The sequence below is a fragment of the Cinclus cinclus genome, chromosome 4, assembly GCF_963662255.1.
Source record: "Cinclus cinclus chromosome 4, bCinCin1.1, whole genome shotgun sequence".
NCBI classification, from domain to species: Eukaryota; Metazoa; Chordata; class Aves; order Passeriformes; family Cinclidae; genus Cinclus; species Cinclus cinclus.
In genome coordinates, this window is record NC_085049.1 from 66,178,554 (window position 1) to 66,195,865 (window position 17,312).

The following is a 17,312-nucleotide window of genomic DNA, read 5'->3' on the forward strand; positions in this document are numbered from 1 at the left end:
CCTGGGATTCCCTGGATCTCCCGCCCTCCCAGCAGGATTCGGCTCATCCCAAATACCCAAAATCTGGGATGAATTCACTGGTTGGTGTCAGACAGAGAATTCCTTGGAATGTGGCACATCCAGGGATGGGGCAGCACCCATGGAATTGCCCAGCCAAGTGGGATCAGCCCCCCCCAGATCCATGGAAAACCGCCAGCTTCCTTCTCTGGATGAGCTGTGGGCAGGGAGTGATGCCGGTGGGCCAGGCTGACCCCTGGGCTGGTTTTCCTTGGATTCCAGAGAAGCTGGATGAGATCCTGGCGGCCACGGAGCCGGCACTGAGGGCAGAGCTGGTGGAGGCCGATTCCAGGGCGGCGACGGTGAAACAGCGCCCGACGAGCCGGAGGATCACCCCGGCAGAGATCAGTGTGAGCCAGCGGGAATTCCGTGGGAATATGGGCATGGAATGGGGGAATGGGGTGGGAATGGGATCCACAGGATCACCCCGGTGGAGATTGGTGTGAGCCAGCGGGAATTCTGTGGCAATATGGGATGGGATGGGATGGGATGGGATGGGATGGGATGGGATGGGATGGGATGGGATGGGATGGGATGGGATGGGATGGGAGGGGATGGGATGGCAGGACATGGGGCAGGTTGAAAGGCACTGGTGAGTGGAATTCCCAGGAAGGGGAAGTGGAATTCCCAAGAATGGAAGAAGAGGGATGGGAGCCCATGGAGAGGGATGGGAAGGAATGTGGTGCCAAGGGCAGCTAGTTCAGGAGTGGAATTCCCAGGAATGTGGAGCCTGGGATACCCTGATCTCTGGCGCTCCCTCAGCTCCCCAGGATCCCCATCCAATCCTGGGAATCCGCACGGATTTCCCAGGGAAGGCTGGGAGAGCAGCTCTGGAGGAGCCTGGAGAGCTGGGCTGGAATTCTGCTGGAATTTGAGTGCCACCTCCAAAGGGGAGCGCGGAGGGAGGAGGAGGAGGAGGGGTCTCAGGATTGTGCTGGGAATGCTGCGGGTGGGAGGCTTCTCTGGGAAAAGAGGGACAGGAGCTCCTGGAGCCATCCTCACCGGATTCCCATCTGGAGCAGCCAAGGAGATGAGATGGGAGCCAGGGAATGATCCCAAAATTTGGAATTCCACTGGATGGGGCAGCAGGAAGGTGGAGGCGAGAAGGGTCCATCCCAGTGGGAAGAGCTCCTGTTTTCCCACAATTGGAAGCTCAGGTGGGAATCGTGGGTCCTTCCAGCTGAATCCAGACTGGGAATTCCCTGCTTTTCCCTTCCAGTCCCTGTTTGAGCGCCAAGGAATGGCGCATTCTGGGGTCCTGGCAGGAACGGAGAAGCCCCATGTGTCCCTCCGGAAAGGAATTCCACGGACCAAGTCTGTAGGTGAGGAAAAACCTGGGAGAATTTCTTGGGAATGAGGAGGGTGGGTCCCTGTAGGGTGTGGAGTAGGGAGGAAAGGCTCAGCCCTTCCTGGGTCACTCCAGCTCTTGGGTTTTGGAGTATTTCATGGAACTCCATGGAATTCAAGCTCAGAGGGATGCCTGGTCCTGCTTGGAGTGGAAAGTGGGATTGGAGAATTCCAGGAGAGAATTCTGGGAGAGAATTCCAGAAATTCCCAGATCAGCTATGCCATGGGCTGGGGGTCTCTGCCACCCACAGCATCAGCACCGGGCATTCCCAACGGGAATGGCACCTCTGGAACTGGCAGACCTGAGGCTTAGGAGGAGCAGGACGAGGTCTCGAGGAGGCATCTGGATGTGGGGATCCTTGAGCTTATCCCAAAAGATTACTGAAGTCTCCAAACCCAAAACCATCTCTGGCAGGTTCTTAATTCCGTTTCCAAAAATTTCTGGTGCCACCAATCCCAAAATCCATCTCTGGTGGGTTCTGGACCCTGTACCTAAAGGTTTGTGGTGTCTCCAAACCCAAAACTGTCAGTGGTGGATCCTTGAGCTTATCCCAAAGGATTTATGGAGTGTCCAACTCCAAAAACATTTGTGGTGGGTTCTTGATTCTGTTCCCAAAGATTTCTGGTGCCACCAATCCCAAAATCCACCTGTGGGAAGTCCTTGACCCCCTTCCAGAAGGTTTTTGGTGCCACCAATCCCAAACCTGGCTGTAGGGGATCCTTGATCCTAAAAATTAATTGAAAAATGGGGATTTCAGAGATTGTGCTGGTGCGGCTGCTCCTGTGCCAGGAATTCCACACAAAAGACGTTCCCAAGGCTCTGGAAGAGCTAGGATAAAATGGGATCCTGTGTGGGATTTGGAGGATGGATCCATCCATGGAGAAATCCCAATCCCAGCATTCCCAAACCTGTGCTGTCTAGAGGGGAACCAGGACTTTTATCCTAGTTTATCCCATATTTTGGTCTTGGAAGTGGAACCTGCCCTGGTGCCATTGGAATAAGGAGGATCCAGGAGATTCCCAGAGAACACCCAGAGTTTCTGGGTGGGAATGTTTGGGAAACAGCTTTGGAAAAGGAGCTGTTTAAGGGCCGGTGTGAACATAAAGAGCCAGGAATGGTTTGGAAAGGGATCTGGAGTGGGAATGGCAGAGTTATTCAGGATGGATCATCCACTGGGAATGCATCCATGGAATTGTCTAAGGGCTGGAGCCAGGCTGGGAGAGCTGGGAATGCTCTCCTGGAGAAGAGAAAGCTCCAGGGAGAGCTCAGAGCCCCTGCCAGGGCCTGAAGGGGCTCCAGGAGAGCTGCAGAGGGACTGGGGACAAGGCCTGGAGGGACAGGACACAGGGAATGGACACTGCCAGAGGGCAGGGATGGATGGGATCTTGGGAATTAGGAATTCTGGCAGGGCTGGAATTGCCAGAGGAGCTGTGGCTGCCCCTGGATCCCTGTCAGTGCCCAAGGAAAGGTTGGAGCAGCCTGGGATAGCTGGAGGTGTCCAGGGGTTGGAAGTGGATGGGCTTTGAGGTTCTTACAACTCAAACCATTCCAGGATTCTGGAATTGTGGAATCCTTGCCCACGGAATGGCTGCAGTGCCTCGGGAAGGGCCTCCGAGCCCCCCTGGGCTGGCCAGGGGCTGCCAGGGATCTGTGCAGAGAAAGCTTGGGAAAAGCGGGATCTGTGCCAGGATCGGGACCACGGGAGCTTTGCAGGGATCAGGGCAGGGATCGGGGCAGGGATTGGGAATGTCCTTCTGGCTCTGCCCAGCTCCTGCCCAGAGCCAGCGGGGGTTGGGATCTGCTCCCGGGAATGAGCCCTGGGAAAAGAGGGGATGCCTCAGCCTGGCCCAGGGGAGGCTGCGCTGGGATTTTTGGGATCATTTCTCCATGGAAAGTGTGGTCAGGCCTTGGCAGGGGCTGCCCAGAGAAGTTTGGAGTGGCCATCCCTGGAGGAATCCAAGGAATTCCTGGAATTCCACTCAGGGCGGTGGTGGGGATCTGGCATAGTTGGGATTGGTGACCTCAGAATTCTTTCCCAACCTGGATAATTTGGGAATTCTGTGTTTATATCCCCATGGGAATTCCTTTACATCCTGATTATCCCTGACCTTCCCAGCAATTCCCAGCCCATGCAGCCAAACCCCTCAGAATAAAATTAAAAATAATAATAATAAAAAAAAAACATTCCTTGAATCTCCATCAGGAGAGCTCCAGATCCCAGTGGGAGAATCCCTGCCCCAAGCAGGACTGGCTGTAGCTGCCACAGCACATCCCGACAAAAAATCCAGGGAAAAATCCCCTCCAGGGGCACCAGGTGCATCCCCACAGTGGGACAACCCCTGGAATGTAGGGCATCCAACGCAAAACCCAAAGCAGCTCCTGGAAGAAACCATTCCTGTGGAATTCCAGGAAATTGGGGATGGAAAAGAGGCGGAGAGGGAGGAATCAGGTGGGAATGGGATTGGAATTAGAAGTCCTTGGGCTGTCATTCCCCACCCACGGCCGGGAGCTGCGCAGTCACTTGATTCCAGGAGAAAAATCCCTGCACAGGTGGGGAAGGAGATGGAAAAGCAGGAAAAGCTTGGATGGTTTTTTTTCAGGAAGAAATGCTCCCTGGCATTTGCAGTATTTCAGCAGCACTGCAGATTCCCTGGGAGAAAAGATCAAAAAGATTCCAGGAAAGATTCCCAGCATAAGGGTGGTTAACCCATGGCGGACTGGGGAAAAATGGGGGGAAAGATCAAAAAAATTCCAGGAGAAATTCCCGAGATGAAGGTGGTTAACCCCTGTCTGGCTGGGGGAAAAAATAGGAGAAAAGATCAAAAAGATTCCAGGAAAGATTCCCAAGTTAAAGTGCTTAACCCCCCAACTCGTTGGGGAAAAAAAAAATGCGGGATGGGAGGAATATTTGGAGGAAAATGGGAAGGAGTGGGGGAAAGGGGAGGGAAGACAATTCTTGTCAGACTTCCAAGATTTCTGCCAGCGCCATCTGCTCCGGCAGCAGAGTTAAAAATGCTCCGGAGACTGCGGAACTGCCATGGATCCCAGAGAGAATTCCAGAGGGTGGAGCCACTGGTTTTGGAGGGGTGGGAGGGATCTGTGACTCCTCGGGACCATCGGGAATATTAGGGGGGCTGGGAAGTGTCCTGGTGTTAAAGTGATATCAGGAATGGAATCCTGGAATGGTTTAGGTGGGAAGGATCGTAGAGATTCCCAAATTCCAAGAATAAGGACATCTCCACTATCCCAGGGTGCTCCAGCCTGGCCTTGGGCACTTCCAGGGATCCAGGGGCAGTCACAACTGCTCTGGGAATTCTGGGCCGATCCTGGGTGCCAGAGGATGGAGATCCCCATCCCTGGACACCAAAAATTGGAGATTCCCATCCCTGGATACAATAGGACAAATATTCCCAGACCTGGGCACCAAAGGATGGAAATTCCCATCCCTGGGTACTAAATGATGGAAATTCCCCTCCCTGGACATGACAGGACAGATTCCCATTCCTGGATGCCAAAACATGGAGATTCCCAGACCTGGGCTCACATGATGGAGTTTCCTATTCCTGGGCTCCAGAGGATGCAGATTCCCATTCCTGGGCTCCACAGGATGCAGATTCCCTCCCCCTTCCCACTCCTGAATTTGCACCCTCCTGCTCCAGGTGTTTTTTTGTGATCTGCTCCCTCATCCCAGCCTTGGGAAGCAGCGCTCCAGCGGGATCCTTATCCATCCCTAAGGAATGCATGGAGTTAGGTTTTCCAGAGATTTGGGCTGTTATGGCAACAGGCCCTGGGAGCCTTGGTGAGGCTTTGTGTTTTCCTTGGAGATTAATTCCATGGAGCGCGCCCGGAATGGCTCTGGGGGTTGCCAGGCTACACCAGGATTGTTATTCCCATTTCAGGGAAGTCACTCCAGATGCTGGGAGTTGGTCCTTGCTAGTGGCTTCCTCTGGATTCTTTATTCCCAAGCTCCAGAATTTGATCACGGTGATGTCCCAGAATTCCCAGAGAAGCCATGGTTGCCCCTGGATCCCTGGGAGTGTCCAAGGAAAGGTTGGAGCACCCTGGGACTATGAAGGTGTCCCTGGCCTTGGAATGGGATTGGGATTTGAGGTCCCTTCCCACCTAAACCATTCCATGATTTTTCCATGGGAAAAACCTCTTAATTGTGGAGGCTGTGGAATCTCCTTCCGTGGAGATATTCCTGATCCAGCCAGACACGTCCCTGAGGAACACTCCCAAAGTCATCTCCAATGGTTCCTCCCATTTCATGGTGGCTCTGAGCTCCCTTTTCCAGGGAATCCTGCCCAGATCCAGGGAGCAGTTCCAGGATCTGGGAGCAGAGCCGCTGCCAAGGTGTCACCCGAGGTGACTCCTCCCAGGAAGGGCTGGAAAACCGAGGGATGATCCAGGAATGATCCCGTGGCTGTGGCTCAGCTGCTGCCACAGGGAGCTGCTCCAGGCCTGGAATGCTGGCTGGGAATGAACATAGAATTCCTAGGATGTGGTTTTCCGTAGTGTCCGTTCCACTTGGCAATTCCCTGGATATGGTTTCCCATCATTTTCCCAGAACATCGGAGTTCCTTGCATGTGGTTTTTCCATGATATTTCCTATTTTTGGCAATTCCTTGGATTTGGCTCTCCATAGTGTTCCTTACTTTTGACATGTGGATTTCCCATGTCCCTTCACTTGGAAATTCCTTGGATGTGGTTTTTCCATCATTTTCCCTACATTCGGCAATTCCTTGGGTTTGATTTTCCATAGCTTTCTCTACATTTGGCAATTCCTTGGATGTGGTTTTTCCATGGTATTCCCTGCATTTGGCAATTCCTTGGATGTGTTTCCCATAGTTTTCCCTACATTTGGCAATTCCTTGGATATGGTTTTCCATAGTATTCCCTGCATTTTATAATTCCTTGGATGTGATTTTTCCATGGTGGCTCTGCCCTTGGCATTTCCTGGTATTTGGTTTTCCATAATATTCCCTACCTTTGGCAATTCCTTGGATGAGGTTTTCCATGGTGTCCCCTCCTCATTTAGGGAAAAATGAAGGGGAGCTGGATCCAAGGACTGGATCCAAGGTCTGAGTGTCCCAATGTCACCCCTGATCTGGCAGCCACACTGAGGACATTCCGGAGGGAAGATCCCACTTTCCCACTGGAACTCCCGCCCTAGCTTAGCAGGACACCACATTCCCAGGATGAGCATGCATATTCCATGTCCTGCATTCCAGGCCCAGGGATGAAGCTCTGAGCTTCCCAAATATCCCAGTGGCACCTCCTAGCCATTCCAAGAAATCTTGAGAAAGGCAGGACTAGGGCTGTTTTGGGAATCTTCCTGCTGCTCCCAGAACATTCCATGGCTCCATCTGGAGCAGGATCCCAGATTCCCAAGGTAAAAAGGGCAAGGATGGTATCATCCTCCCGAATTCCCCCTGCTGGCCTCAGCTCTGGGATCTCAAAAAAGCTTGGAAAAGGCACATTTTCCATGGCTTTGTCCAGGCTCCCTTTGAACCTGTTCCGTACTGCTGGTTCTTTATTCCCACTGCACATACCCAATTCCCAAAAATAGCCCAGTTTCCAGCACGACCAACAGCATGGGATGGAATTTCAGTGCTAAATTCCTCCCTTTTGTCCCCATTGGATTCTGCCTCGGGTGGAATCGCTGACGGATTCCGGGCGGAGCTGCCAGAGCCTTTCAGTGCCACTGGAAGAGCATTTTCCATAAAGGAAAAGCTCCAGAGGCCAAAAAAAAAAGAACAGGAAAAAACAAATCCTCTCCGGAGCGGTTTGAAAGCTTGGAAAGAGCAGAGAAGAGATTGGGAAGGAGGAATTTTCCCAAAGGAGGGGTGAGCACAGCGGATCGGGCTTGGGAATGAGGCTGGAGCTAAGAATGGAGGGAGGAAATTGTGGCGTGAATGGATTTCAGAATCATGGAATGCCTAGGGTTGGGAAAGCCTTTAAATCATCCCAATCCAGACCTAATATTTTTCCTGCTTTTCCATCCAAATCCTTGCAGTGTCTCTGAGTATTCCGTGAAAAAGCAGAAATTCCTGCTAGACCCTGCCGGGCTCAGTCTGGCACTCGGGAACAGATGTCACCCCTAGGGAAAGCGGAAAGTGTGACGGGAGCCACGCCCGTGCCGGTGGCACTTGGATGTCTGGCACGTTGGCGGTGGCAGCACTTCCATCACCGGAGGATGATGCTCAGGAAAGGGTGGGAACAACTCCCGGGGGAGTTGATCCCATAGGAATGTGGCTGTGGGGAGGCTCTTGTGGAATCTTGGAATGGTTTGGATTGGGGTCACCTCAAAGCTCATCCCATTCCCAGCCTTTCCATGGGACACCTCCCACAATCCCAGGGTGCTCCAACCTGGCTTTGGACATTTCCAGGGATGCAGGGGCAGCCACAGACCTTCTGGGAATTCTGGCTGGTTCCTCCAGTCTCGGAGCTTCTGCTGGAAGTGAGGTTTGGAAAGAGGAAAAGTCCTGGGAACAGAGTGGGATGGGAGGAACAACCCCGGCCACTTCCCAGTTTGCCGCACTCTGGGAATCCTCTGGGAATGTCGTCTTCACTGCTTTCCTCGTTTTCAAGGTGGAGACAAGGAATTCATCCCTGAATCCCCTGTGTTCCTTGGGAAGACAAGGAACTCATCCCTGATTCCATTGTTTCCCTTGTTTTCCAGGGAAAGACAAGAAACTTCTCCCTGACTCCACTCTTTTACTTGTTATCCATGTGGAAACAAGGAATTCATCCCTGACTCAATTTCTCAACTTGTTTTCTAGCTGGAGACAAGGAACTTGTCCCTGATTCTATTGTTTCCCTTGTTTTCCATGTGGAGATGTGAAACTTCTCCTTGGCTCCACTTCTTGTTTTCCAGGTGGAGACAAGGAACTCATTCCCTGACTTTACTTCTCTCCTTGTTTTCTTTGGGAAGGCAAGACATTCGTCCCTGATTCCATTGTTTTCCTTGTTTTCCAGATGGAGATAAAAAAAATCATCCCTGACTTTAGTTCTCCTTGTTTTCCAAGGAAAGACAAGAAACTTCTCCCTGACTTTGCTCTTTTCCTTGTTTTCTATATGGAGACAAGGAACTCATCCCTGAATCCGTTGTTTCCCTTGTTTTCCATGTGGGGAGAAAAAACCTCATCCCTGCCTTTGCTCTTTTCCTTGTTTTCCATGTGGAAACAACAAATTCATCCCTGATTCAATTTCTCTTATTTTCCAGCTGGAGACAAGGAACTCATCCCTAACTCCATTAGTTTCCTTGGGAAAACAAGGAACTCTTTCCTGATTCCACTGTTTTCCTTGTTTTCAATGTGGAGAGAAAAAAAACTCATCCCTGCCTTTGCTCTTTTCCTTGTTTTCCATGTGGAGACAACAAATTCATCCCTGATTCAATTTCTCTCCTTTTCCAGCTGGAGACAAGGAACTCATCCCCAACTCCATTATTTGCCTTGGGAAAACAAGAAACTCTTCCCTGATTCCACTGTTTTCCTTGTTTTCCAGGGAAAGACAAGAAACTTCTCCCTGACTCCATTATTTTCCTTGGGAAGACAAGGAACTCATCCCTGACTCCCCTGTTCCCTTGCTTTCCATGTGGAGATGTGAAACTTCTCTTTGGCTCCACTTCTCTCCTTGTTTTCCAAGGGGAGACAAGGAACTCATCCCTGATTCCATTGTTTTTCTTGCTTTCCTTGTGGAGATGTAAAGCTTCTCCTTGGCTCCACTTCTCTCCTTGTGTTCCTTGGGAAGACAAGGAACTCATCCCTGATTCCACTGTTTTCCTTGGAAAGACAGGGAACTCATCCCTGACTCTGCTGTGTTCCTTGAGAAGTCAAGGAACTCATCCCTGATTCCATTGTTCCACTTGCTTTCCAGGGGAAGACGAGAAACTGGCCGCATCCTTGCTGGATGGGAAGTTCCCACGGAGCACCTCCATGACGGACACAGTCCGGGAAGGCCACGGGATCCCCCCTCCCCCTCAGACCGCCCCTCCCCCACCCCCCTCCCCCTATTATTTCGACACTGGACCCCCTCCGTCCTTCTCACCACCACCACCGCCGGGCCGGGCCTACGACACCATCCGCTCCAGCTTCAAGCCAGGCTTGGAAGCCAAACTCCATGGGCTGCCACAGGTGCTGAGCGCGGCCGAGATGTACGACCAGGCCCGGGGCTCCATGCCCTACCCTGAGAGGCAGAAGAGGGCCCGTTCCATGATAATCCTCCAGGATTCCTCCCACCTCCCCGTGGAACCCACAGAGATCCCACGGCCCGGCCCAGCGGTGACGCCTCCAGAGAAGCTCAAGAGGAAGGGCCGGGTCATTGACAACCCCTATGCCAACATGGGCCAGTTCAATGTCAGCCTCTTCGCCCCCACCAAGCCACAGAGGAAGAAGAGTCCCCTGGTCAAGCAGCTCCAGGTGGAGGATGCCCAGGAACGGGCGGCCTTGGCCATCACTGGCGGCTATTCCTCCCGGGAGCCGTCCCCCACGCGCCGGAGCCACCGCCTGGAATACCAGCACCACCCCGGCATCACTCAGGTGGAAGCCGCCGGCCTCCCCTTCGCCACCGCCATCGCCACTGGCGTCATGAAGGACCGGGACCGGCGGCTGGATGAGCGGAGGAAATCCACGGTGTTCCTGTCGGTGGGAGCCATCGAGGGGCCGGCACCGGGTGGCAGCGAGATGCCATCGCTGCAGCAGTCGCGCTCCATCGATGAGCGGCTCCTGGGCAGCCGGGATGTCCTCCTGCCGTCCCCTGTGTCAGCTTTAAAGCCATTAATCAGCAGCTCCTCCTCGACCTTCATCCACCCCCTGACAGGAAAGCCCCTGGATCCCAACTCGCCCCTGGCGCTGGCGCTGGCCGCAAGGGAACGGGCGCTGTCCACTCAAGTCCCATCCCGGTCGCCCACCCCGATCCACAGCCCCGACTCGGACAGAGCCGCGCCCCTTTTTGTGGACATCCAAACCAAAGAACCGGACAGGGGGGACTTGGAGAGCTTGGTGTCCCCCGCCTACTCCCCCGGAGGGAAGGTGGTGATGGCGGCTGACGCCGGTGCTCTGACCCCCACCAAGAGCCCCTGGGGGACTCCAACCACCCTGCGGAAGGAGCCCGAGGTGCGAGCGGAGCCTCCGGGCAAGGAGGAGAAGAAACCTGAGGACAAGAAGTCCATGATCATCAGCATCGTGGACACATCGCAGCAGAAGACCGCTGGCCTCATCATGGTCCACGCCACCAGTAATGGTCAAGACGAGATCGGCCTGGAGATCAAAGAGGAGAGCCCGGCCGTGCCCGAGGTCTGCGCAGAACCAGCCGAGTCCCCCAAGGCTGAGCCCCAGCCCAGCCCCGTGGGGAAGCCATCGGCCAGCCCGGCCTCGGAGAAGGCGCTGGGCCAGGGCAGCTCGGAGGAAGAGGTGGAGCCCTACACGGTCACCCTCCCGCCGGCCCAGCTGTCCTCCAGCGATGAGGAAACCCGCGAAGAGCTGGCCAAGATCGGGCTGGTGCCACCCCCAGATGAATTTGCCAACGGGGTGCTGGTGACCACCCCCGGCACCCCTGTGAGCCACCTGGCCGCGCCCAGCGCGCCATCCCTGCCAGTGGCAGCAGTAGCACCTTCTCCCCCCGGCGCGACACCCTCAGGGAAGCCCTCGGATGCCCCCGCGGCCCCAGAGTCAGCGGCGGACTCGGGAGTGGAAGAGGTGGACACCAGAAGCTCCAGCGATCACCACCTGGAGACCACAAGCACCATCTCCACGGTCTCCAGCATGTCCACACTGTCCTCGGAGAGCGGCGAGCCCACCGACACCTACACGTCCTTCGCCGACGGCCAAACTTTTCTACTCGAGAAGCCACCAGTGCCTCCAAAGCCCAAACTCAAGTCCCAGCTCAGCAAGGGGCCAGTTACTTTCAGGGACCCACTTTTGAAGCAGTCTTCGGACAGCGAGCTCATCTCCCAGCACCACGCGGCCACGCTGGCAGCCACCAGCACGGCCCGGCCACGCTACCTCTTTCAGAGAAGGTCCAAGCTATGGGGGGACCCCATGGAGAGCAGGCCCAGCCACGGGGCCGAAGAGGACAAACCAACTGTGATCAGTGAGCTGAGCTCCCGCCTCCAGCAGCTCAACAAGGACACACGCTCCTTGGGTGAGGAACCGGCCGGCTCCACCCTGGATCCCGGCAAGAAGTCGCCGGTGGTGGCCGCACGGTAAGAGCCGAGCGCGACCGGGGTTGGGGACAAGGTGGATGTGGCTTTGAGGGACATCTTGGAGCTGCAGGAGCTCGGTGGAGGGGCCGGGATATCTGTGGGAGATGTGGGCTGGGCGCCCGGCACGTCGTGGTTCTAGCTGCTCCCCCTGCTCCACCTTTGCCATGGTTCCGTGTCCTCCCCTGCCTGTGTGAGAGGGCTGTGGTGACAATGGCCATGCTGTGCTGACGGTGGGGATGCTGTGGTGACAATGACAATGTTGTGGTGGCAATGCTGTAGTGACAATGGGGATGCTATGATGACAATGACGATGTGCTGACAATGGTCTTGCTGAGGTGACAATGACAATGCTGTGGTGACGGTGCTGAGGTGACAGTGATGATGCTGTGGTGACAATGGAGATGCTGAGGTGACAGAGAAGATGGTGTATGACGATGTAGTGACAATGACAATGTGGTGGTGACAACAGGAATGCTGTATTGACAGTGACAATGTGATGGCAGTGGCAATGCTGTAGTGACACCGGTAATGCTGAGGTGACAGTGATGATGTGGTGACAATGGGGATGGGGATGCTGTGGTGACAGTGCTGTGATGACAATGATGATGTGGTGACAATGACAATGCTGTGGTGACAATGGGAATGCCATGGTGACAATGACGATGCTGTGCTGACAATAGGGATGCTGAGGTGACAGTGACAAGGCTGTGGTGACAGTGACAATGCCATGGTGACAATGACGATGTGGTGACAACAATGATGCTGTGATGGCAATGCAGTGCTGACAGTGGGGTTGTTGTGGTGACAATGACAATGTTGTGGTGGCAATGCTGTAGTGACAATGAGGATGCTATGGTGACAATGACGATGTTGTGCTGACAAGGGTCTTGCTGAGGTGACAATGACAATGCTGTGGTGACAGTGCTGAGGTGACAGTGATGATGCTGTGGTGACAATGACAATGCTGTGGTGACAGTGCCAATGCTGTGGTAACAATGTTTAGTCCTGGGTCACCCCCTCTGTGTTCGCTCCTGGCCAAGCACTAAGGATGGGTTTTTCCAGAGCTTTTCAATTTCTGAGGGTCTCCAGGTGCTGTCCTACTCAGGAGGGTGGCCCATGGTGGCCCGTGGCCCGTGGTTCTCCCTGGACAGGACGTGGTGGCATCAACCCAACCCTGGTTCTGCCACCCGACCCTAAAGCAATCCCAAACATTCCAATTCAGAGCCCAGATCCTTAAAAAGCTTAGGAATATTAAATCCCAGCAGGAAGGAACCCAAAATCCCAAGTTTTGTCCTGCCCTTCCAGGTGTGGCCCCCCAGGGCCACCATGAGCTGGTGTCACCCAGTGTCATCTGTGGGTGCCAGGACCTCTGGATCAGGGGCAGCTATTCCCATGGGAAAAGCTTTTCCAACTAAACCATCCCAGCCATGGCTGCTCCCTGCACACGGCACTGGCACAGCATGGGGCATTTCAGGTGGTGGCCTTGGGGACAGAGTGTCCTGGCGCATCACTCTGGCCTATCCCAGCAGATCCAAACTGGAAATAATGGGAGTAGAACTGGGGCTCTCTCCATGCCCCAGGGTGTCATTCCTTGCGGAGCCGGGTGTCACCTGAGGTCCCTTCCCTCATTCCGAACCAAGGGTGTTCAGGGATCCTCTGGAATCAGGGCTGTGTCCATCTCCAACAGCACCAGAAATTTGGGAATTCTGGGCTTTTACAAGCCCTCCCAGGATTCCACTCTGCTTTGGGGTTCCCTGCTGGGAATCCTCCAGCTCCCGGTGACATTGGAATGTCCCTTTCCATGTCCCCATCCCTTCCATCCGTGTCCATCCAATCTCTCCAGCTTTCCCCCGGAGCAATTTCACCAAATTCAAGAATCACCCCTTCTCCATCCTCTCTTCCTGCCTGCCCTACAATTCCTGCAATTCCCAGGGATCTGTGCACCCCTCATGTGGCCCCTGGAGCCTCCTGTTTTCCTGCACATCCCGTCCTTGCTCCCGCCTAGCAGAATCCAGCCTTTGCAGCCATCCCACAGAGTCCCACATTCCCAGTTTTTTCCCTTTTGGGAAAGTCATGTTACCTTTCATCTCCAGAGTTTTGGGATGTCAAAGGCTTGAAACATTTCCTGGAAAGTTTGGTGGTGAACAGAATTTTTAATGATGGCGGCCGCTCTCCCACTGTGTCCGAGTTCTTCTGGTAGTTGGCTTTTTTTTTTGTTTTGTTTTTGTTTTGTTTTGGTTTGGTTTGGTTTGGTTTTTTTGTTGTTGTTATTTTTTAATGGAATTGCTGTGAATTCAGGGAATAATGGGAGCAGGGTTAGGTAAGAGGGGTGACCCAGAGTGGGACACATTCTCCAGACTCTGGAATTGTCCAGAGAAAGGAAGTGTCACCTGAATGTCCCTCAAGAGCTGCTGCGAGCCAGAGGTGGCCTGAAATCCCACAGGGATGGGAACAGGGAAGTGGCCTGGAATTCTGCAGGGATGGGGACTCTGAGGTGACCTGGAATTTCCAAAAGGACACTGAGGGGTCTTGGAATCCCATGAGGAACAGGGACAGAGAGGTGACCTGGAATCTGGAAATGGAGACATTGAGGTGGCCCAGAGTTCCCAAATGGGGACATTGAGGTGTTCTGGAGTCTGGGAATGGTGACACTGAGGTGTCCCAGAACCCCCAAAGGGGACAATGAGGTGTCCCGGAATCTGGGAATGGGGACACTGAGGTGGCCTGGAATCCCACAGGATGGGAACTCTGATGTTCCCACACCTGATCCCTCCCAGCCCTTCCAGCAGCTCTGGATCCATAGGATTGGCGGAGCAGCTGCCAGTCAGGAATCACACTGAAATTCCTCCCTCCTCACATTCCTTCTGAATTCCCAGCAATTCCATGCAATCTCAGGGAATTCCCTGCTCCAGAACAGTCCCCTGCACCTTTTCCTGATCAATCCCTTTGGGAATGCTCCCTGGGAAGCCCAGGAAGCCCCAGTCCATGACTTTTTCCCTCTCTCTAACTCCGGCTCTGTCTCCTCCCAAGCCGGGCATCCACGGAAGGACCTTTGAGCCGAGGGCCTGGGAAAGAGCCCGAGGAATTCTGACACTGGGAACGTCAGGTCACAGCTCAGGTCACTGGCGGTGACAATCCTGGGACCAGGTACACCTGGGACGGTGACAATGGCAGTGGAGCAAGGGGACAGTTCCCTTTATCCGTGGTGGCCCTTGGTGGCCATGTCCAAGAGCAGCTTCTTCATGTTTAACCCAAAACCCTGGAATTGTTGAGGTTGGAGAATACCTCTGATCCCACCGAATCCAGCCATTCCCAGCACTGCCCCGTGTTCCCCAAGTGCCACATCCACACAGCTTTTTGTCCCACCAGGAACAGGGATTCCCCCATTCCCTGGGCATCCCATTCCAACTCCTCATCAACTTTCTGAGAAGGAATTTTCCCAAAATCCAGCTTCACCTCGAGGTGATTCTCTCTTGCTCCCTGGAAGCAGAACCCACCCTGCCCTGGCTGGAATTCCTGTCTGGGATTCCTGGGAGCAGTGGCGGGATCCTGGAAAAACTCAGGATCCTGGAAAACCCTGCTGAGCCATGGGAGAGGCTCGGGATGTGCCAAAGCCACGCCGGCTGCCGGAAGCCGCGCGAGGCTGAGCGCATTCCATGTGTGACATCTGTGTCCCCAATAAAGCTGACGGTGACCATGACAGGTGTGTGTGTGTCATTGGGGACACAGCCATTCCCAGGATTTTGGGAGCCACATTCCATTCCCAGAGCCAGCTCCGGCTCCAGATTCACTGCTCCAGCGCTCCAGGCAACATTCCTGCAGAATTCCCACCGCATTCCATCCCCTTGTCCCATGCCCCACGCAGCCCTGCCAGACTCCCACCATCCGTAATCCCGATTGGATCCATCTTCCCAACCTCTGGGACTCACCGGGAGCATACCAAACATCCCAAAAACCCTGACCCAGATGCTTTGTGTTTTCCAGCCAATCGAAACAAGCCGATCGCAATTTAATTCCCAGGAATTTGGGATGTGGAGAGCCCAGGATTTGTCCAGGTCAATTTTGTATTTTGTGTTTTCCTCTGGAATTTGGAAGGAGGCTCCAAGTCCAGAACTGTGGGAGCTTTGCCCATCCCAAGGGTTTTTCCAGTTAAATCCCAGCCACAGATTTCCAGCTTTTCCAGGAGTTTTCCATGGCAATGATAAATCTCCAAGGCAGCTTCCAGGAGAGTTCTAAGGTTTTGGGATTCTGGAGCCGGGCCAGGGGGAACTTTTCCAAAGGGACCTGGGGACTCCCAGGAAGACCCCAAAAGTACCAGCTTTGGGCTTCAGATCCAAGCTCAGGGAAGATTTTCCAAGGGATTTGGGTAATTCCCCCAGAGAATCCCAAATGTCAAGTTTGGGGCTCCAGATCCGAGCTCAAGGAAGCTTTGCCAAGGGGTCCTAGAGATTCCCAAGGAGGATCCCGAATATCAAGTTTGGGGGTCCAGATCTGGACTCAGGGGAGCTTTTCCAAGGGGTTCTGGCTCCTGGGAACTTGCAGGAGCATCCCAGTTGTCCCACTGGGGCTTCAGTTTCAAGCTCAGGGAAGCTTTGCCACGAACTCCCAGTGATTCCTCAGGAGAATCCCAAATATTGAGTTTGGGGCTCTGGCTCCAAGCTCAGGGAAGATTTTCCAGGAGGTCCCAGTGATTCCTAATGAGTATCCCAAATATCCCAGTTTGGGGCTCTGGATCTGGACTCGAGGAAGCTTTTCCAAGGCATTCTGGCTTCTGGGGACTCCCAGGAACATCACAAATACCCTGGTTTGGGGCTCCAGGTGAGGTAGGGCTTTGGCCAAAGGTCCTGGTTTCCAGTGACTCCCAGGAGCATCCCAAGCATCCCAGTTTGGAGCTCTGGATCTGAGGGAAACTTTTCCAAGGGGTTTATTTTTGTGTGTCTTTGCTCATTCCTTTGTTTCTCTTTAAGCTCAAAAGGCTCCTGGGAAGCAGAATTTGAGCTTCCAAAGGGAGTGTTTCTGGTGCTGCTCTGTAGTTCCATGAATTCCTTTGTATTCCCACAGATCTGAGGGAGAAGGAGAAGAAACTTGAGCCCTTTGGGGTTTGAGTTCCTTTTAGGGTAAAGCTGACTCTTTTTCTCCAATCCTAAATGAATTCCGTGTCCCAGAAGTGGTGTCACATCCCAGCAAAAGCTTGGAAAAGCACTCCCTGTTTCCTTGTAGGCTTGGCGGGGGGCAGGGGAGGGGGAAGGAGCTTTCCCAGGGAAATTCCCATGGGAAGCAGGGATTTGGGGTGAAAATCAAGGGAATTGGCTGTGGGGAGGGAAGGAAAAAGGGGATTGGAATCACTGGGCAAGGGAGGGTAGGAATAGAGGGAGTTTGTGTGGCAGGGAAGGGTGGAGATGAGGTGGCCACTTTTGGAGAGAAGGTGGCCAGGACTGACAAGGAGGTGGCCAGGTTTGGGAAGAGGTGGCCGAGTTTGGGAAGAGGTGATGAGGATTGGGAAGGAGTGGGCAGGATTGGGATGGATGTGGCCAGGATTGAGGAAGAGTTGGCCAGGCTAGGGAAGGAAGTGGCCAGAATTGGGATGGAGGGGGCCAGGATTGAGGGGCAGGTGGCCAAGTTTAGGGACAAGGTGGCCAAGTTTGGCTAGATGAGGATTGGGATGGAGTGGCTAGGGCTGAGGAGGAGGAGGTAGCCCCATTT

The 17,312-nt window shown here is 53.9% G+C and overlaps 1 protein-coding gene across 1 annotated transcript in view; it reads left to right on the forward strand.

Annotated features, from left to right (window-relative positions):
* The window catches only part of SHANK3 (SH3 and multiple ankyrin repeat domains 3), a 136,229-nt gene that overhangs the window by 110,371 nt on the left and 8,546 nt on the right, over window positions 1–17,312 (forward strand). Inside the window, exons 25-27 of the mRNA XM_062492568.1 lie at window positions 280–407; window positions 1,277–1,379; window positions 9,284–11,609. Coding sequence (XP_062348552.1) covers window positions 280–407; window positions 1,277–1,379; window positions 9,284–11,609 — 2,557 coding nt within the window. The remainder of the gene's footprint in view (window positions 1–279; window positions 408–1,276; window positions 1,380–9,283; window positions 11,610–17,312) is intronic.